The 15116-nt window shown below is 37.3% G+C and overlaps 1 protein-coding gene across 3 annotated transcripts in view; it reads left to right on the top strand.

The window, feature by feature from the left end:
- Usp33 (ubiquitin specific peptidase 33) overlaps positions 1 to 15116 on the top strand; it is a 58102-nt gene that overhangs the window by 11862 nt on the left and 31124 nt on the right. For all 3 annotated transcript variants that reach the window (XM_033758200.1, XM_010605179.3, XM_010605178.3), the window contains exons 2-9: positions 2293 to 2424; positions 2607 to 2660; positions 3431 to 3493; positions 5624 to 5776; positions 8376 to 8478; positions 10943 to 11012; positions 12891 to 13004; positions 13914 to 13992. In XM_033758200.1, coding sequence (XP_033614091.1) covers positions 2293 to 2424; positions 2607 to 2660; positions 3431 to 3493; positions 5624 to 5776; positions 8376 to 8478; positions 10943 to 11012; positions 12891 to 13004; positions 13914 to 13992 — 768 coding nt within the window. The remainder of the gene's footprint in view (positions 1 to 2292; positions 2425 to 2606; positions 2661 to 3430; positions 3494 to 5623; positions 5777 to 8375; positions 8479 to 10942; positions 11013 to 12890; positions 13005 to 13913; positions 13993 to 15116) is intronic.

Below are 15116 nucleotides of genomic sequence, written 5' to 3'. Positions count from 1 at the left end.
TGTCTGTCCCTTCACTGTAGTTCTTGTTCGGCCTTGGAGAAGTTTAATCACATGTATGAGCAAGGCTCAGTGAAATTAATGCTTAATGGTAGCATGCTGTAGATTTCTAGAGCTTGCTTGTCTTGTGTGCAGCTCTGTTCTTTAGTCTGCCCGATGGTTCTACATGCCTTGGAGACATTACATTCTCCGCTCTGCCTTTCAACTCAGAGACTGCCTAAGCATGTGTCGCTGCACTGTGGCCTAGAAATCTCTCCAGGCTGAGTCGGGGCAGTCAGAGGGCTCACCTTGTGGTCTTCATGCACTCAGTGTTCTATGTTCTCTTGTCCGTGTCCAAAAAGCATTGATTTATGCATTTTGTCTGTTTTTACTCTTAAGGTAAGAGGGTAAATCTGGATCCTATTCCATCTAGGCTGGTAGTGAAAGTAACTGGGTAAGAGAGCAAAGAACTCTAACCAAAACAAAGTGGTAGGTGAGTGATGTGTGAAAAAGATCACCAAGACTTTGCCCAGATGTGAATAAAAAGGCTTTAACCCATATTTTAATTTAACTTCATGTCTGGAAAGTCTGAAGAATGACTTATTTAATATTACATAGTAATATAACATTTAGAAATTAGTATTAACTAATTAATTATTAATTAATTTCAGTATTAACTCTAGAGCTGTTCTGTTTTTGTTTTTTTCTGATGCTGGGAATCAAACTTAGGACCCTGTGCTTGCAAGGCAGGCGTGGTACCACTGAGCTAAATCCCCAGCCCTTGTCCCTGGTATATTTTTACATTGTCGTGTAATAGTGGGTTGATCATTTAATTTGATTTTACTCCATCTTTTTTGTAAAAAATGTGTTTACAGCTTGTTCTTGTTTCAGCTAATTTATTGTAGTGGATTTAAAAGGCAAACATGTAGGCTGTAGAATAACAGGAGTTTTAATACAGCATGGTATTACATATACTGATGGAGTTTAATGAATAACTTACAAATCATAAAAGAAATTAAATTTATGATATCTTTGAATGTTAAAACTTAACTGTTTCATTCTTAGTGCCTTAACTTTATCCCAGTGACGTTCTCAAACCCAAATATGAACCAAAGACACCTGTTACTAAGATTGTACAATCAAAGGATGATTGAGAAATACTGAGTTAGGCTTGAGCCTGTTGTTTGAAAATCAGTCTCACATTAGCTGAACCGAACAGGTAGACTCAGTCAACTTGGCATTGCTTAGCCTCATGTGTAAATGAAGTTAATAATGGTACTGACCTCAGGGTTGTTGGAAAGATCATGATACTAGGCTTTTCATTCTGGGGAGATTTTGTTCCCTGAAGACACAGTTGAATTCTGTTAGTGACGTCTGTTCTCACAGTTGTGGCGGGGTGTTTCAGCTTCAGTGGGCAGAGGCAGGAATGCTGCTGTACATCCTGCAGCACAACAGGGTCATCTGGCCCTGAGTGTCAGCACTGTGTGCTGAGAAACCCTGGGAGGAAGTGCCTCTCCTCACATAGTACCAGGATACGAGGCGATTTCATTTATGTCGTCAGTAGGGGCTGCTGTTAGTGTGAATTTTCAATTCCTGTTTCAGCCCAAGCATTAATTTTTAAAAGAAAAAGATGATAAGTATACTTCAAAGTTGAATAACTTGAGTGTCTCCCTTTTTACTTATCTATAAAAAGTAAAAAGGGAAGCCAGGTGTGGTGGCACATGACTATAATCCCAGCATTTGGGAGGCTGAGGCAGGAGGATTGCTGTGAGTTTGATACCAGCCTGGGCTACATAGTGAGTTCCAGGTCAGTCTCAACTACATAGTGAGACCCTGTCTGAACCCCCCCCCCCAAAAAGTAGAAAAGGGAGAGAAAAAGCAGCAAAAGACATGGAAAACTAAACTTTGTTTACTTGTGTCAATTTTAATAAAATGTTTATTTGGTAGAAAAATTTTCAGTGTTCAAATAAATTTAAATTATTAAACTCACCTAGGTATGTTTTGAGAATTCATACTTGCAAGGCAGACGGGTGAACTTGGATTATCCTTATTGTATCTTTCACTCTTAATTATTTTTAGTATGTTAGCATTTTTTTTTTGATTTCACATCTGTTTTTATTATTGCATATTGGTTATATAGATTAGTGGGTTTCATTTTGGTAGATTTGTAGGTACATATAACATGCTTTAGTCATTTTCACCCCTTCTCATTTCTCTTGCCCTGCCCTCCTTCCTAGTTTCACAGTTTTTGGGGGTTTTCAATGTGAGTTATATTAGCATTTTCTAATTAATTTTGGGGGATTCCTTTTCATGTAGGTATTACCTTATTTGAGAAACTTTGAGAAACAGGAAAAACATCCTAACAAAATGTCAACTTTTCGAAATCATTGTCCACATTTGGATTCAGTTGGTGAAATTACAAAAGAAGATTTGATACAAAAATCACATGTAAGATATTGTCTTCCTTAAGTTATATTTCCTAAATAATGTATTTTTTAAATAAATTACCCTCAGTTTATAAAGTACCCTAAATTCATGGGTCCCAGTTTTTACAATACATGTTACTTGTTAACTGTGTAGTTTGCCTATGTCAATATAACATGTTATCTTTTTAAAATGTCTTTTTATAGGGTACTTGTCAGGATTGTAAAGTCAGAGGACCAAATCTTTGGGCATGCCTGGAGGTATGTGTGTGTGTGTTTGTGCACCTGAAAAGCTTGTTACTGTAAATTTAGATCTTGTTATTGTAAATGTTGTATTGGACAGCTTTCCTGTTGCTTTGACAATTCCTGACACTCACAGATTAAAGAAGTGGTTTATTTTGGCTCACAGTCTGAGGGTTCAGTCCATGGTTGGTGTCTCCAAGGGAGAAGCATCATGGTGGAGGGGCAGGGCACAGTGAAGCTGCTCCCTGCGTGGTGTCTGGGAAGTGGAGCCCTGGGAAAGCGTTCTGGAGAGGAAGGGGCCAGGGCCAGGCACAATCCCCAGGTCACATTTCCATGACTTTCCAGACACACCCATGGGTGTGCTTTGCTTATCTCCTAGGTAGCATTGAAGCTGGCTGAGAATCAAGATTATCACAACTGATAACTAAAGAAATGTTTGACAGCTAAAAGAATTTCATAAATGAGCATACTTTAAAAAGATCATTATCTATAACAAAAAATTAAGCCTAACTTTGAAAGGATTTTATTTTTAATTTAATTAGATTTAACCTTTTTAAAGGATTTTAAACGTACAGTGCTACTGCAGAGTTTTACTAAATCACTGAGTATTTTATTCTTGCCTTTTATTGAGGTGTCATATCTTTCAACTTTAGTCAGCTGTATTCTGGATTTATTTTGTGTCTTAACTATGGAAAGTAATCATTAAACAGGTAATCAAATTTGTAAATGTATTTTTAATGCAATTAATTTAGACATGTTATAAAATACTTTTTCTTGTCTATTTACAGAATAGATGTTCATATGTTGGCTGTGGTGAGTCACAAGTGGATCACAGCACTATACATTCTCAGGTATGTATATAATTTTAATGTGAGACATTTATTCATTCATTTTATTTTTTTGAGACAGATTTTCTCTATGTAGTTTAGGCTGGCTTTGAACTACTATGTAGTAGCCCAGGCTGGTTTCCAACTCATGGTGATCCTCCTGCTTCATCCTCTTGAGTGCTGAGATTACATGTACCTTTTTTTAAAATTTAAATTTCTGTTAGTCCATGTTTACAGTATGAATGATTACATTTATCATGGAGAGTACATGTATATAATACATCTGAAGACTTTTTTTATGTTTTATTTTTTTGGTACCAGGGATTGAACTAGGGTCCTTGCACTTGTGGGGCAGGCGGCGGCACCACTGAGCTAAATCCCCAGCCCCCATCTGAAGACATTTTATGTCCCTCTCCCTTCCCTTCTTTTCCACTCTCTCCTTCCTCCCTCTCTATTGCAAGACTTTAAAAAAATTATTTTGAGATAACTGTAGAATGAAAGACAGTTATTTTATTTTATTTTTGCTTAGGGATTGAACCCTAATGATCCTAGGGCCTTGTTTGTACTTGCTAAGCATGTGCTGTTCCATTGAACTATATACCCCATATCCTGCAGAACAATTTTTAAAGATGGCCTGAGGGAAAGGGAAAGCCAACATAACATTAATTCAAATTCTGATTTAAATTTTTGTTTGTCTTGTTGTTTTTTGGGGACAGGGTGTCACTGTGTAGTCTAAGCTGGCGTTGAATGCATGGTGATCCTCTTGTCTGAGCCTCCCAAGTGCTGAGATTACAGGTGTGTGCCACCATGCTGTGGTACTGATTTAAGAAGCATACATCTAGCCAGGCATGGTGGTGCATCTTCAGTCCCAACACTCTGGGAAGCTGAGGCAGGCCTGGCCTGGGCAATTTAGTGACTTAGTTAGACCCTGTCTCAAAGTAAAAAGGGGCTGGGGATGTAGTTTATTGCTTAGTGCTAAGGGTTCTGTCCCTAGTACTGAGGGATGCAGGGAAGGTAGAATATATCCAGGTGTGTGGAGGTAATAGCTGGAATATTAGGAGGTTATAGGCGTGGGAGTCAGAGTAGACGCTTATGCTCATGACATGGCATAGCTGCTATATTCCATCTCCTACTGTATCGTCTTTTACTGCACACCATCGTAGCTGGAGTCCCCTTTCTACTTTGCTCTGGTTGTTTGGTGCTTTCTTTCTAACTCTGGCGTACGTCTTCTGTAGTATTTGATAAATTTTTGTTCTAAACTATAAGTTTCTCAAATGAACTGTGTTTTAAGATGCACATTGCTATCTGTACAGCCCTAATTGTTCTCAACCAGGATTCCTCAAAATAATTAAGCCAAGATACCCAGACCTCTAAGGCATGACTGTACATGATTTGCTTCTCTGTTTATCTAGAATAGTTTTTGCTGTGTATCTGTGACCCTTGGGAGAATTGTGAAACAGTCACTTTCTTCAGGGATAAATCCTTTCTGAGAACTCTGGTTAAGAAAGGCTGGAGGTTTACGTAGCCCGGATCTTACACTTCCTATTTCTTGAGCTGTTTTGTGCTTTGACTAATGTCATCTGTGTTCTTTTGTCATTCGAATTTTCTAGAATAGTTATGGTATTGTTCATTATTTTTTCTGTCTTTTTGGTAGTGCTGGGTATGAAACCCAGGCTTTCACAATACTAATCAAGTGCTTTACCCCCAGGCTCCCTTATACCCACTGATTTCCTTTTTTTTTTTTTTTTTTGTACCAGGGATTGAACTCGGGACCTTGCACTTGTGAGGCAGGCGGAGGGACCACTGAGCTAAATCCCTGACCAACCCCCACTGATATCTTATATTATACTTGTTTGCTTACTGCAGAATAGTCTTAAACTCTTGCATTTATTTTGTAAAGTGGATAGTAGGGATTGGGTTACGGGGGTGGGGTGGGATTGAACTCAGGACCTTGCATTTGTGAGGCAGGCAGTGGAACCACTGAGCTAAATCCCTGGCCCCAATGTAGCAGTCTTATGTTTTTGTTGTAGATTAACTCCTTTGATTATATTGTTTATTCATCATAAGCTAATAGTTTATCTGATTTTTTTTCAAGAAATATTTTTAAGTATATTTAATTTTGGTTCTTTTCTCTCTTCTATGAAAATTATACAGGAGACAAAGCATTATTTGACTGTGAACCTTACTACTCTTCGAGTGTGGTGTTATGCTTGCAGCAAAGAAGTATTTTTGGACAGAAAATTAGGAACTCAGCCTTCCTTGCCTCATGTAAGGCAACCTCAGCAAATACAGGAAAACACTGTCCAGGTAATCTAAACTCATTTAGTTAAGATATCAAATATTTAGGTAATAACCTAAATTTTTCATGTAATTAAAATTTAAAAAGGAATTCTGCTTTACCTACTTATACTTAAAACATTTTTGTAATGTGTTACTCCTACTCTTCAGAGTGATAGATTAAGGTGAGATTGAAGCCCCCCATCTGAAGATGGAAAAGCACCTGTGAATTTTAAAAGCTTTTGTAAAAAATGGTTTAAATAGTATTTATCTTTTTCTAGTAAATCTAAGTCTTAAAGAGGTGGTGGGCCTTCTTTGATAAGGAATGGCAGATACTAATTTAGTACCCTTTTCTCCTCCATTCCCCCATCACTCCCATTTGTATTGCTGTGAACATTTTACTAATTACTGGAAACCAGATAGAATATAGTAAGACAGCATCAATCTTAAAGATCTTTCTCTTGTTTGAGCAAGAGACCCATAAAACATGTAAGCTTGCAAGATTGGTTGCTTAATTTTCAGAAATTTCTAGTCATATAATAATAGGACAAAAAATGAAATTAGAATAGCTAGGTGCTAACTTATTCTGATCATTTGTTCAGATTTAATTAACAGTGAAGTTTCTTTTTCCTCACGTGTATTATAAAAATCATGTTGTATTTCTATACCTGTTCTTTGACACCAACTCATATTTTTCTATAATCTTTATAGCATGTTTCCAATGCTGGACTTACATAGCAATAACTTTGCTTGCCTCATACACTGTATAACTTAAGGTAGAGGCCAGGCCTGAGGTCTTGTGGTCAGCGTGGCTACAGGGAGTGATGTACAGCCCTAATGTACAGGGTGGTGGATGAGCTCAGGAGTGTGGCCAACAGGGACAGCATCGCCTCTGCATCTGAGCATTGCTTTTACAGGCTTAGGTTGGATGCACATGGCTATGACCAGTGTCAGATCATTCACTGTTTTTTTTTTTTTTTTGTATTGGAGATTGAACTTGGGACCTTAATCCCTGGCCTGGTATTTTTAAAAGGCCAGAAGCCTAGATTGGACTCAGGTGTGCTTCAAGGGGCATCTTCACACAGACTCTGTTCTTCCTGAAATCAATATTTATATTTTTCAAGTACCAAATTAAAGGCATCAGATTATAAACTATCTTTCCATAATATTTTCTCTCTCAGACTCCAGGGCTTTTTAGTTATCTCCAGTATATATTTTTCCCATTTTTACAAGACTCAAAAGTAGTATAAGCTCCAAAAAGTGCTCTATAACATCAGGCAACTAGATTTTAGACAAAGAATATTAGTTGGATTTCTAACTTCACAGTTGAATGGCCCTAGTTAATAATCACCATGACCATTTCTCCCATGATACGTGTCATTCACCAATGTTTAGTAATTTTTGTAAGTCTTAATAGTGTGAAAATAATATTTTTAATGCTCTTATAGTAACAAAAGTTGATGTGCTAACTAAAAGTTTAGCTATGTAAGGAGCTGATGTACAAGGGCAAAAGTTTTAGCATCTCTTATTAATTTTTTGTTGTTGTTGTTGAGTCAGCATCTTACTATGTAGTTCAGAGTGCTCTGGAACTCACTATGTAGCCCAGGCTATTCTTGAGCTCACAGTGGTCCTCCTGCCTCAGCCTCCTGAGTGCTGGGATTATAGGTGTGTGCTATCACACCGGCTCTCATTAATTTTTTTTTTTTATACCGGCGATCTATCTCTGGTCCTTGTGCTTGCAAGGCAGGCAGTGGCACCACTGAGCTAAATCCCTGGCCCTCATTAAGTTTTTTTTTTTTTTTTTTGGTTTTTGAGACAGGGTCTCACTATGTAGTGGAGACTGACCAGGAACTGACTATGTAGCCCAGACTGGTCTCGAACTCACAGCGATCCTCCTGCCTCAGCCTCCTGAGTGCTGGGATTACAGGCGTGCGCCACCACGCTCAGCTCCTCTTTTAAGTTTTTAAAGATAGACTCTTGTTGTGTCATCCAGGCTCTCCTTGAACTCACTATGTGGCCCAGGATGGCCTCAAACTCACGGCAGTCCTCCTGCCTTAGCCTCCCGAATGTTGGTATTTTGGTTGTGTGGTACCAAGTCCAGCTAGCATCACTTTTTAAAGACAAATTCACAATGACAGTCATTAGTCTGTATAATTATTGTACACTAATAAATTGAACAAAAAAAGATTGCTGAGATGTGGTATCACTGAATTTAATAGTTGTTGAGTTTAAATTCAGAAAAGCCAGTTGTAAAAAGCAGCTTTTTTTTTTTTCTTTCGGTTTTTGAAACACTGTGTAGTTGAGACTGACCTGGAACTCACTATGTAGCCCAGGCTGGTCTCGAACTCACAGTGATCCTCCTGCCTCAGCCTCCCGAGTGCTGGGATTACAGGCATGTGCCACTATGCCCAGCAAAAAAGTGGCTTTTTATTAAGTACATATATTTATAAAGCCAAGATGATATGCTAATAAGTAAAATAATTGCTAGCACTGCAAATTCTTAGGGTTGTACTATTAACATCTATTACTAATAATTACTTTTCATAGTATAGATATATATATATATATATATATAAATTTAAAGTTTAAAAAAATTTACTCAGTTGTATGCTATTTTTTTGGAATTAAGGATTTTAAAATACCTAGTAATACAACATTGAAAACTCCTTTGGTTGCTGTATTTGATGATCTGGACACAGAAGTGGAAGAAGAGGATGAACTTAAGGCAAGAGGTAAAATAATTCTGTGTTAACACTCCTTTGTTTGGTACTGCCCATTTCTTCAGAAACTGTAATGTGAAAATTTCCAAATCTAGAGGTGAAAGGGAATGGAAGTAATAATAACAAAAACAAGTCAGAAATCTGACCCAGTTTAATTGTATTTTCAGGTGAAGCAAACTTACGGTTTCTCTGGTGTCACTGTACCAAACCTGGATCCTAATCACTCTTTAGCAATTGAGCCTTCTGGCCTTTTGTTCAGTTTGGCTTTGGAGATCTGCTTGAACTGTGGCTCTTTTCCTGTTCATCTGCATCTGTCAGTGATAGTGGCTGGGAAGGGTAATAAAGTCTGCTCTTGGCAGTTTCTGAGCACCTGTTCATTTGGAGAAAGTTCGCTGATTGTCGATTCTCATATAGCTCTGTTTTGCCATGGCTCCCTCATTCTCAGTCCCTGTGCTGAGAACCAGTCTGTCAGGGTTTTCCAGTTTTTAGTATAAACTTTATTTTTCTCAATATTTATTAGTACGTTTGCAGTACATAATGAGAACATTGCTTGTGAGTAGTTGGTACATGTACATAACACATCTTAATTATTTTTTTGTTTTTTGTTCTTTCCCCCCCAGTATTGGTGATTAAACTCAGGACCTTTGCACTTGCCAGCCAGGTGCGGTTCCACCGAGCTAAACCCCCAGCCTATCTTAATTCTTTTTCATTCCTTTCCTAGTATAAACTTTAAATTTGCTGTTTTCAGGGCTGAGGATTTAGCTCAGTGGTTCCATCACCTGCCTTCCAAGCGCAAGGACCTGAGTTCGATCCCCAGTACCAAAAAAAAAAAAAAAAAAAAAAATTAAATTTGCTGTTTTATAATTATTAGTGGGTATATAGTTAGTGTTAAGTATCTGGGAATTAACACTTTGGTATAAAATTAACATTACTAGGGATAATATACTTTATATATGTATGTTTTTAATTCTTTAATTTAGCCTAGAGTTTTTATTTAATTGAAGACTTACTGACAGTTGTTATTTATTAATTAGGATGTGTTTTCTTAAAAGTCTCAAGTTTTGGGCAGTGGATGTAGCTCAGTGATAGAGTACTTGCTTAGCATGTGTCTAGCCCTGGGTTTTATCTCAGCAGTGCAGAAGGGGGTGTATTGTTTTATTCCAAATTTAAAGAGCTTTCTCATTTTATTTTTGAAATATTTGTTTTTCACTTTTTTTCCCCTCAGTACTGGAGGTTAGACATTGGGGCACTGTACTGCTGAGCCATGCTCCAAGCCCATTTTCTTTTTTGTTTTGAGATGGGGTCTTGCTAAGTTGTCCAGGCTGGACTTGAACTTGTGATCTTCCTTACTCACCCTCTCTAGTTTCTGGGATTACAGGTGTGGGCCACCATCCCCCTACTCTGTCTTTTTGTTGTTGTGCTGGGTATTGAGCCCAGGGCCTTGCACATGCTGAATGTGCTATACCACTTAGCTGCATCCCCAGTCCCTATTTAATGGTGTGGTAAACTGATGAAAGTGAATTTGAGAATGTATAGAAGAGAGAAAAATTGTTCAGTGGCTCCTTTATTGTATTAGCTTGACTCATAGGAAGTTGATGATATGTAGATGGAATGTTAACGGTTTCTTAACGGCTCACAGTGGCAAATACTGCTTTCAGTGTACTATATTAAAATGGGAAGGAAAGAATGTTAGTATATTGTTTGTCATGATAGGAGATTTTTGTATTGTCACCAAACTTTTCTTACAATAAACATTGGTTATTGTGAGAAATACGTCTCAACTAGTGCTCTTTAAAAATACTTGTTCTTAAAATTAGGAAAGGTTGTTGTATAAATCTCAGAGGTTGAACTAACTAATCCTTGGTATGTGTGTATGTATTTATATATTTAGTTATTTTATTTTGTGGTCTAGGGATCAGACTCTGCCTTGAATATGCTAGGCAAATGCTCTGACCACTGAGCTACAGCTCCACCCTTGAACTGAGTAGTTCTTGAATTTAACTAAAGCACAAAAATTTGGTGCATGAAATTATGACCTTTCTGAGTTGTTTAGGTTGCTATTTTGTATTTCTTTTTTTGTGCCTGGGAACCCAGGGTCTTGTGCATGGTGAGCACTTGTTTCACTATCAAGCTATACCTCATTTTCATAGAGAGAGAGAGAGAGAGAGGGAGAGTGTGTGTGTGTGTGTGTGTGTGTGTGTGTGTGTGTGTGTGGTATTGGGATTGTATCCAAGGTCTTGTGAATGCTAGGCAAGTGGCCCTTTTGTTTTTATTTTTGAGACAAAGTTTTGCAAAGTTGCCCAGGCTGGCCTTCAACTAACAATCCTCTTGCCTCTGCTTCAGAAGTAGTTGGGATTAAAGATATGTCCCACCACACCGGGCCACAGTTGTTAATGTAGTTTTGGAACTGTAATACTTAAACTCTCAGAAAATTGAGTCATTTTTGTATTAAATGATGACATTTTTTTCTTGGTAGGACTTACAGGTTTGAAAAATATTGGAAATACTTGTTATATGAATGCAGCTTTACAGGCTCTTTCTAATTGGTAAGTAAAGAAATTATTTTTTGTTTATATATTTTTAAGGTGACTTTTTGAGCTGAACATCATGTGATTGTAGTAGCTGACTCCCAAAGTAGAGAAGGCAAGAATCTGGGGTACATTGGGTATGGTGGCATGTGCTTATAATCTCAACACTCAGGAGGCTAAGGCAGGAGGATTGCTGCAAGTCTGAAGCCTGCCTGAGTTATGTAGTGAGTTGAAGACCAGCCTGAAATACATAGCAAGACAAAAACAAAACAAAGCAAAGAATCTGGGTCAGGGACATAATCCATTATTGCTCCTATGGTGTTATTGTATATGTGTCTGTCTATAATTGTCTTTAGATGCTGCTCTTGGCTTAAAGGGTAGACAGTTTTGTGTCTTTGGGCAAGTTATTTTTACATACAGAAAATGAAGAGCTTGAGCTAATCAGTCCTTCAAGTTACTTTTGGTTTGAGGGCCTATGGGAAAAAAAAATCTTTCTCTGTAAGTGAACTAATAACGCTTTCAGATATTTTAATAAAATCATACCAACTAGAAAGGGTATTACTCCTAAGTTTAGGTGTTTTTAGGAGTTCAGAATTGTTGACTTTGACAGTGCTTTCTACTAAATTGAATTTTAGAGCAGTGGTTGGAGACTAAATATATTCATAATTTTTATTTAGATACTTTCATGAGATAACCACTGTTAATACTTTACCATCAATCCTCTTAGGTTCCAGGTAGCTTATATTCTATAACCTTGTGAAAAAAAGGAGTTCAATTTTTATTTAACGATCAAAGAACATTTCTTTGAGGAAATGACATTTAGTCTGAAGCTTGTAGAGTGAGTATGAGCTGGTGACGAGGGTAGGGGGAACATCTCAGCAGAAAGATGAATACTTTTTTTTTATACTGGGGATCAAACTCGGGTCCTTACGCTTGCAAGGCAGGTGGCAGAACCACTGAACTAAATCCCTGGCCCATATGAGTACTTTTTGTAAGCTGTGGGCAGGAAGGAGTGTGAGCCTTCTGAGGAATTAGAAGGAACTGTGTGCTGGGAATATGGTCAGCATGGAGTGAACGGCGTGGGCCCAGCTCACGTAGGCCATGTGAAGGATGTAGAACTTCATCGTCAGTGAAGTGTTTTTACAACAGGGCAGCTAAATAATTCAGGTTACATTTTTAAAAAGATCACTGTGGTTACTATGTGGATAGTGAATTGGAGGGGGATGAGAATGGAAGTTTGAGTACCAGATAGGAGACTGTCATAGAATTGTAGGCAAGAAAAACAAATTGTTGATTTGAGCCACCAGCAGTTACCAGTACCGCTAGAATGTAGAAGAGAGGAGGAGCAGGTTCACTGAAAGTTAAATTTTGAGCATGTTAAATTTGGAATAGCCTTCAATTTGGGCACCTGACACACATGGAGTTTGGATGAGATGATTGACATATAAATTTGTCCATCACCAGCATATGAGTGGGAATTTAATGTAGCTAAGAAAAGGAGCGTACATGGAAGGTAGGACAAGGTATAGGATCAAGTCCAGAGGCAATCTAGTATTTTTAATGTGCAAGAGCAGGAAGAGTAATAAAAGGAAGTGGACTTGCCAGAGAGGTAAAGAGGAAAGGCAGAGAAGGGCAGTCATTACACAGTGGTCAGGAGAATGAGAGGGGACACATGTTCCCGAGAGTGTGAGAGGTAACTGGATTTAACAGCATGGAGGACTGTGGTCTGGCCTGCAGTGATTTGATTGCATTGAGTTAAGGATATTAAAAATAAATGTGAAGCTGTAAAGGGAGCAGCGAAAGGCCAAGTATAGGGGTGAATAGGCTGGCAGCTCATGAATTACTAGAAGTCAGTGTTAAGCTTCGATTCCACTCTTTTTGTGTTTTCTAAATTAGCCCACCGTTGACACAGTTTTTTCTTGATTGTGGAGGATTGGCTAGAACAGATAAGAAACCAGCGATTTGTAAAAGTTATCTCAAACTTATGACAGAATTGTGGCATAAAAGCAGGTATGTATTTAATATATTTATCTTTTTTATTGTTAAGTGACTAATAGAAATATAGTGATGCAGCCTTACAGAGCTGGAAAAGAGTGGAAGAGAGACAGATTGAGATGATTCAGTTAAATTTGAGGCATGCTGCATTTGAAACGGTGTTGAAATGAAGGAGTCATAGAAACTTCAAGGTACAGGAAATGTATAACTGCTAAAGCTGCTGTTCTTGATGTTTCTAAGTTTCCAGCAGGAATGGTGTTCTCACAAAGCGAAAGCCTACCATGGGTGCTTTTACGAATGTCTTCCTGCTTGTGTTTTTTTTTTTGTTTGTTTCTTAAATTCTTTTATTGGTACATTTTATATATACAGTACATTTACATTCATCATTGGGAATTTGTACCTTTACAGGATGTGTCTTGGTTCTTATATTTACCCTATTCCCCTGCCCTCCCTTTAACCCCTCCTCCCTTCCTAATTGCAAAGGTTTTGTTTCATTTTTTTCTTTCCTCATATTATTTTCCTTTCCCTTCTTTCCTTTCCCCCTACCCCTCCTACTTCCGCTACCCTTTGGACCTTTTCTTTTTATTTCACATTTGCAATTACTCATTTTAATTCTTATTTACCGTTTTATTGTGTTTGTCATGCAATTTTATTAGGCTAGTAATTACTTGTTATAAAGTATTGTTTATTTTAGAGCTATTCAGAAAGTTGTATTTTTGGAAAACCATACAGTAGAGAATGATTATTGAGGGGAGAGCAATAAAACATCAGTATTAAGGTGTTTTGTAAGCCTGTGGAATGTATAGTGGGTAGTTTGGAATGATTTTTTTGAAACATGAACATTTTTCAATTTATCACTTTGAATTGTTTTTAAGATTAAAAAATTACAAAAATTTTTTTTTAAAAATGTTTTTTTTTCCTCAGACCAGGGTCTGTTGTGCCTACTAATCTGTTTCAAGGAATTAAAACTGTAAATCCAACATTTCGGGGGTATTCTCAGCAGGTCAGTTTATTGCTTTTTATCCATTATCTTAATCTTTAATAAATTTGGAAAATGCTATTATGATTTTTTATTTGTGCTTTTATAAATACTCTTCATTACTTCCTTTGTCATTACTGAGAATAGTAACCCTTTATTGTACATATTTGTTTTTACAACTTTTAAGTTTTATGTGTATTTTTCTAGAAACTTCAAAGGTGGGTAAATATATACATATACATATGCACACACACACACACACACACACACACACACACACATTCATTCATTCTAGTGTCCCTAGTTATGATTCCACATCCAGAGATCAAATACATTTTCACCTGTATTTCTAGTATGTTTTGCTTTTGTTTTAAAATTTATTATTATTATTATTATTATTTTTAAAAATTGAATTTATTGGTACATTCTAGGTAGACAGTACAGCTACATTCATTACTGGGATCTTGTACCTTTACATGCCAGGTCTTGGTTCTCATTTTTCCCCCTGTTTTAAAATTTAATTCCACAATACATAAAGCATGTATTTTGAATTACAATATCCCAATTTTTTTTTTCACAGTTAAGAAATTGTACCAAACTGTATAAATCTAAGTTGTCTTTCTGAGTCTTTTTTTTTCTCCTTTCCATTTTCGGTATTGCCATGGGTTTAAACTCAGGACTGGGTGAATGCTGGACAAGTGATCCACCATGGAGCCCCAACCCCAGCTGTTGGGACTTACTAGTGCATTTCATTGTCCTGTCTTTGTTTTCTCATTTTTTTGGTGATTTTATTCCATGGCATGTATTACAGGTTTTGAGTTTTGTTGTTATTTTGGGCGTTTTTTTGGTGAGGCTGGGGAATGCAGGGCCTTGTGCATACTAGTTAAGTTCTCTCCTTTGAGCTACACTTCCAACCCTCAGTTGTTGTGGTTTTGTATTCTAGCTTTATATATTTATTATATATTTTTGGTGTTTTTTGAGACAGGGTCTTGCTATGTACTTCAGCTGGCCTTGAACTCACAGTGATCCTCCTGCCTCAGCCTCCTAAGTGCTGAGTTTACAGGGATGCACCAGCACACCTGTCTTATATACTATTTTTAGTGGTTATACCTGTCCTGGCATGATTTTTTTTTTTGTTTTTTTTTTTT

This window comes from Fukomys damarensis, unplaced genomic scaffold (genome assembly GCF_012274545.1).
Source record: "Fukomys damarensis isolate Sample0158 unplaced genomic scaffold, DMR_v1.0_HiC HiC_scaffold_33, whole genome shotgun sequence".
Classification (NCBI taxonomy): Eukaryota; Metazoa; Chordata; class Mammalia; order Rodentia; family Bathyergidae; genus Fukomys; species Fukomys damarensis.
This window is presented reverse-complemented; position numbering and strand designations above follow the sequence as displayed.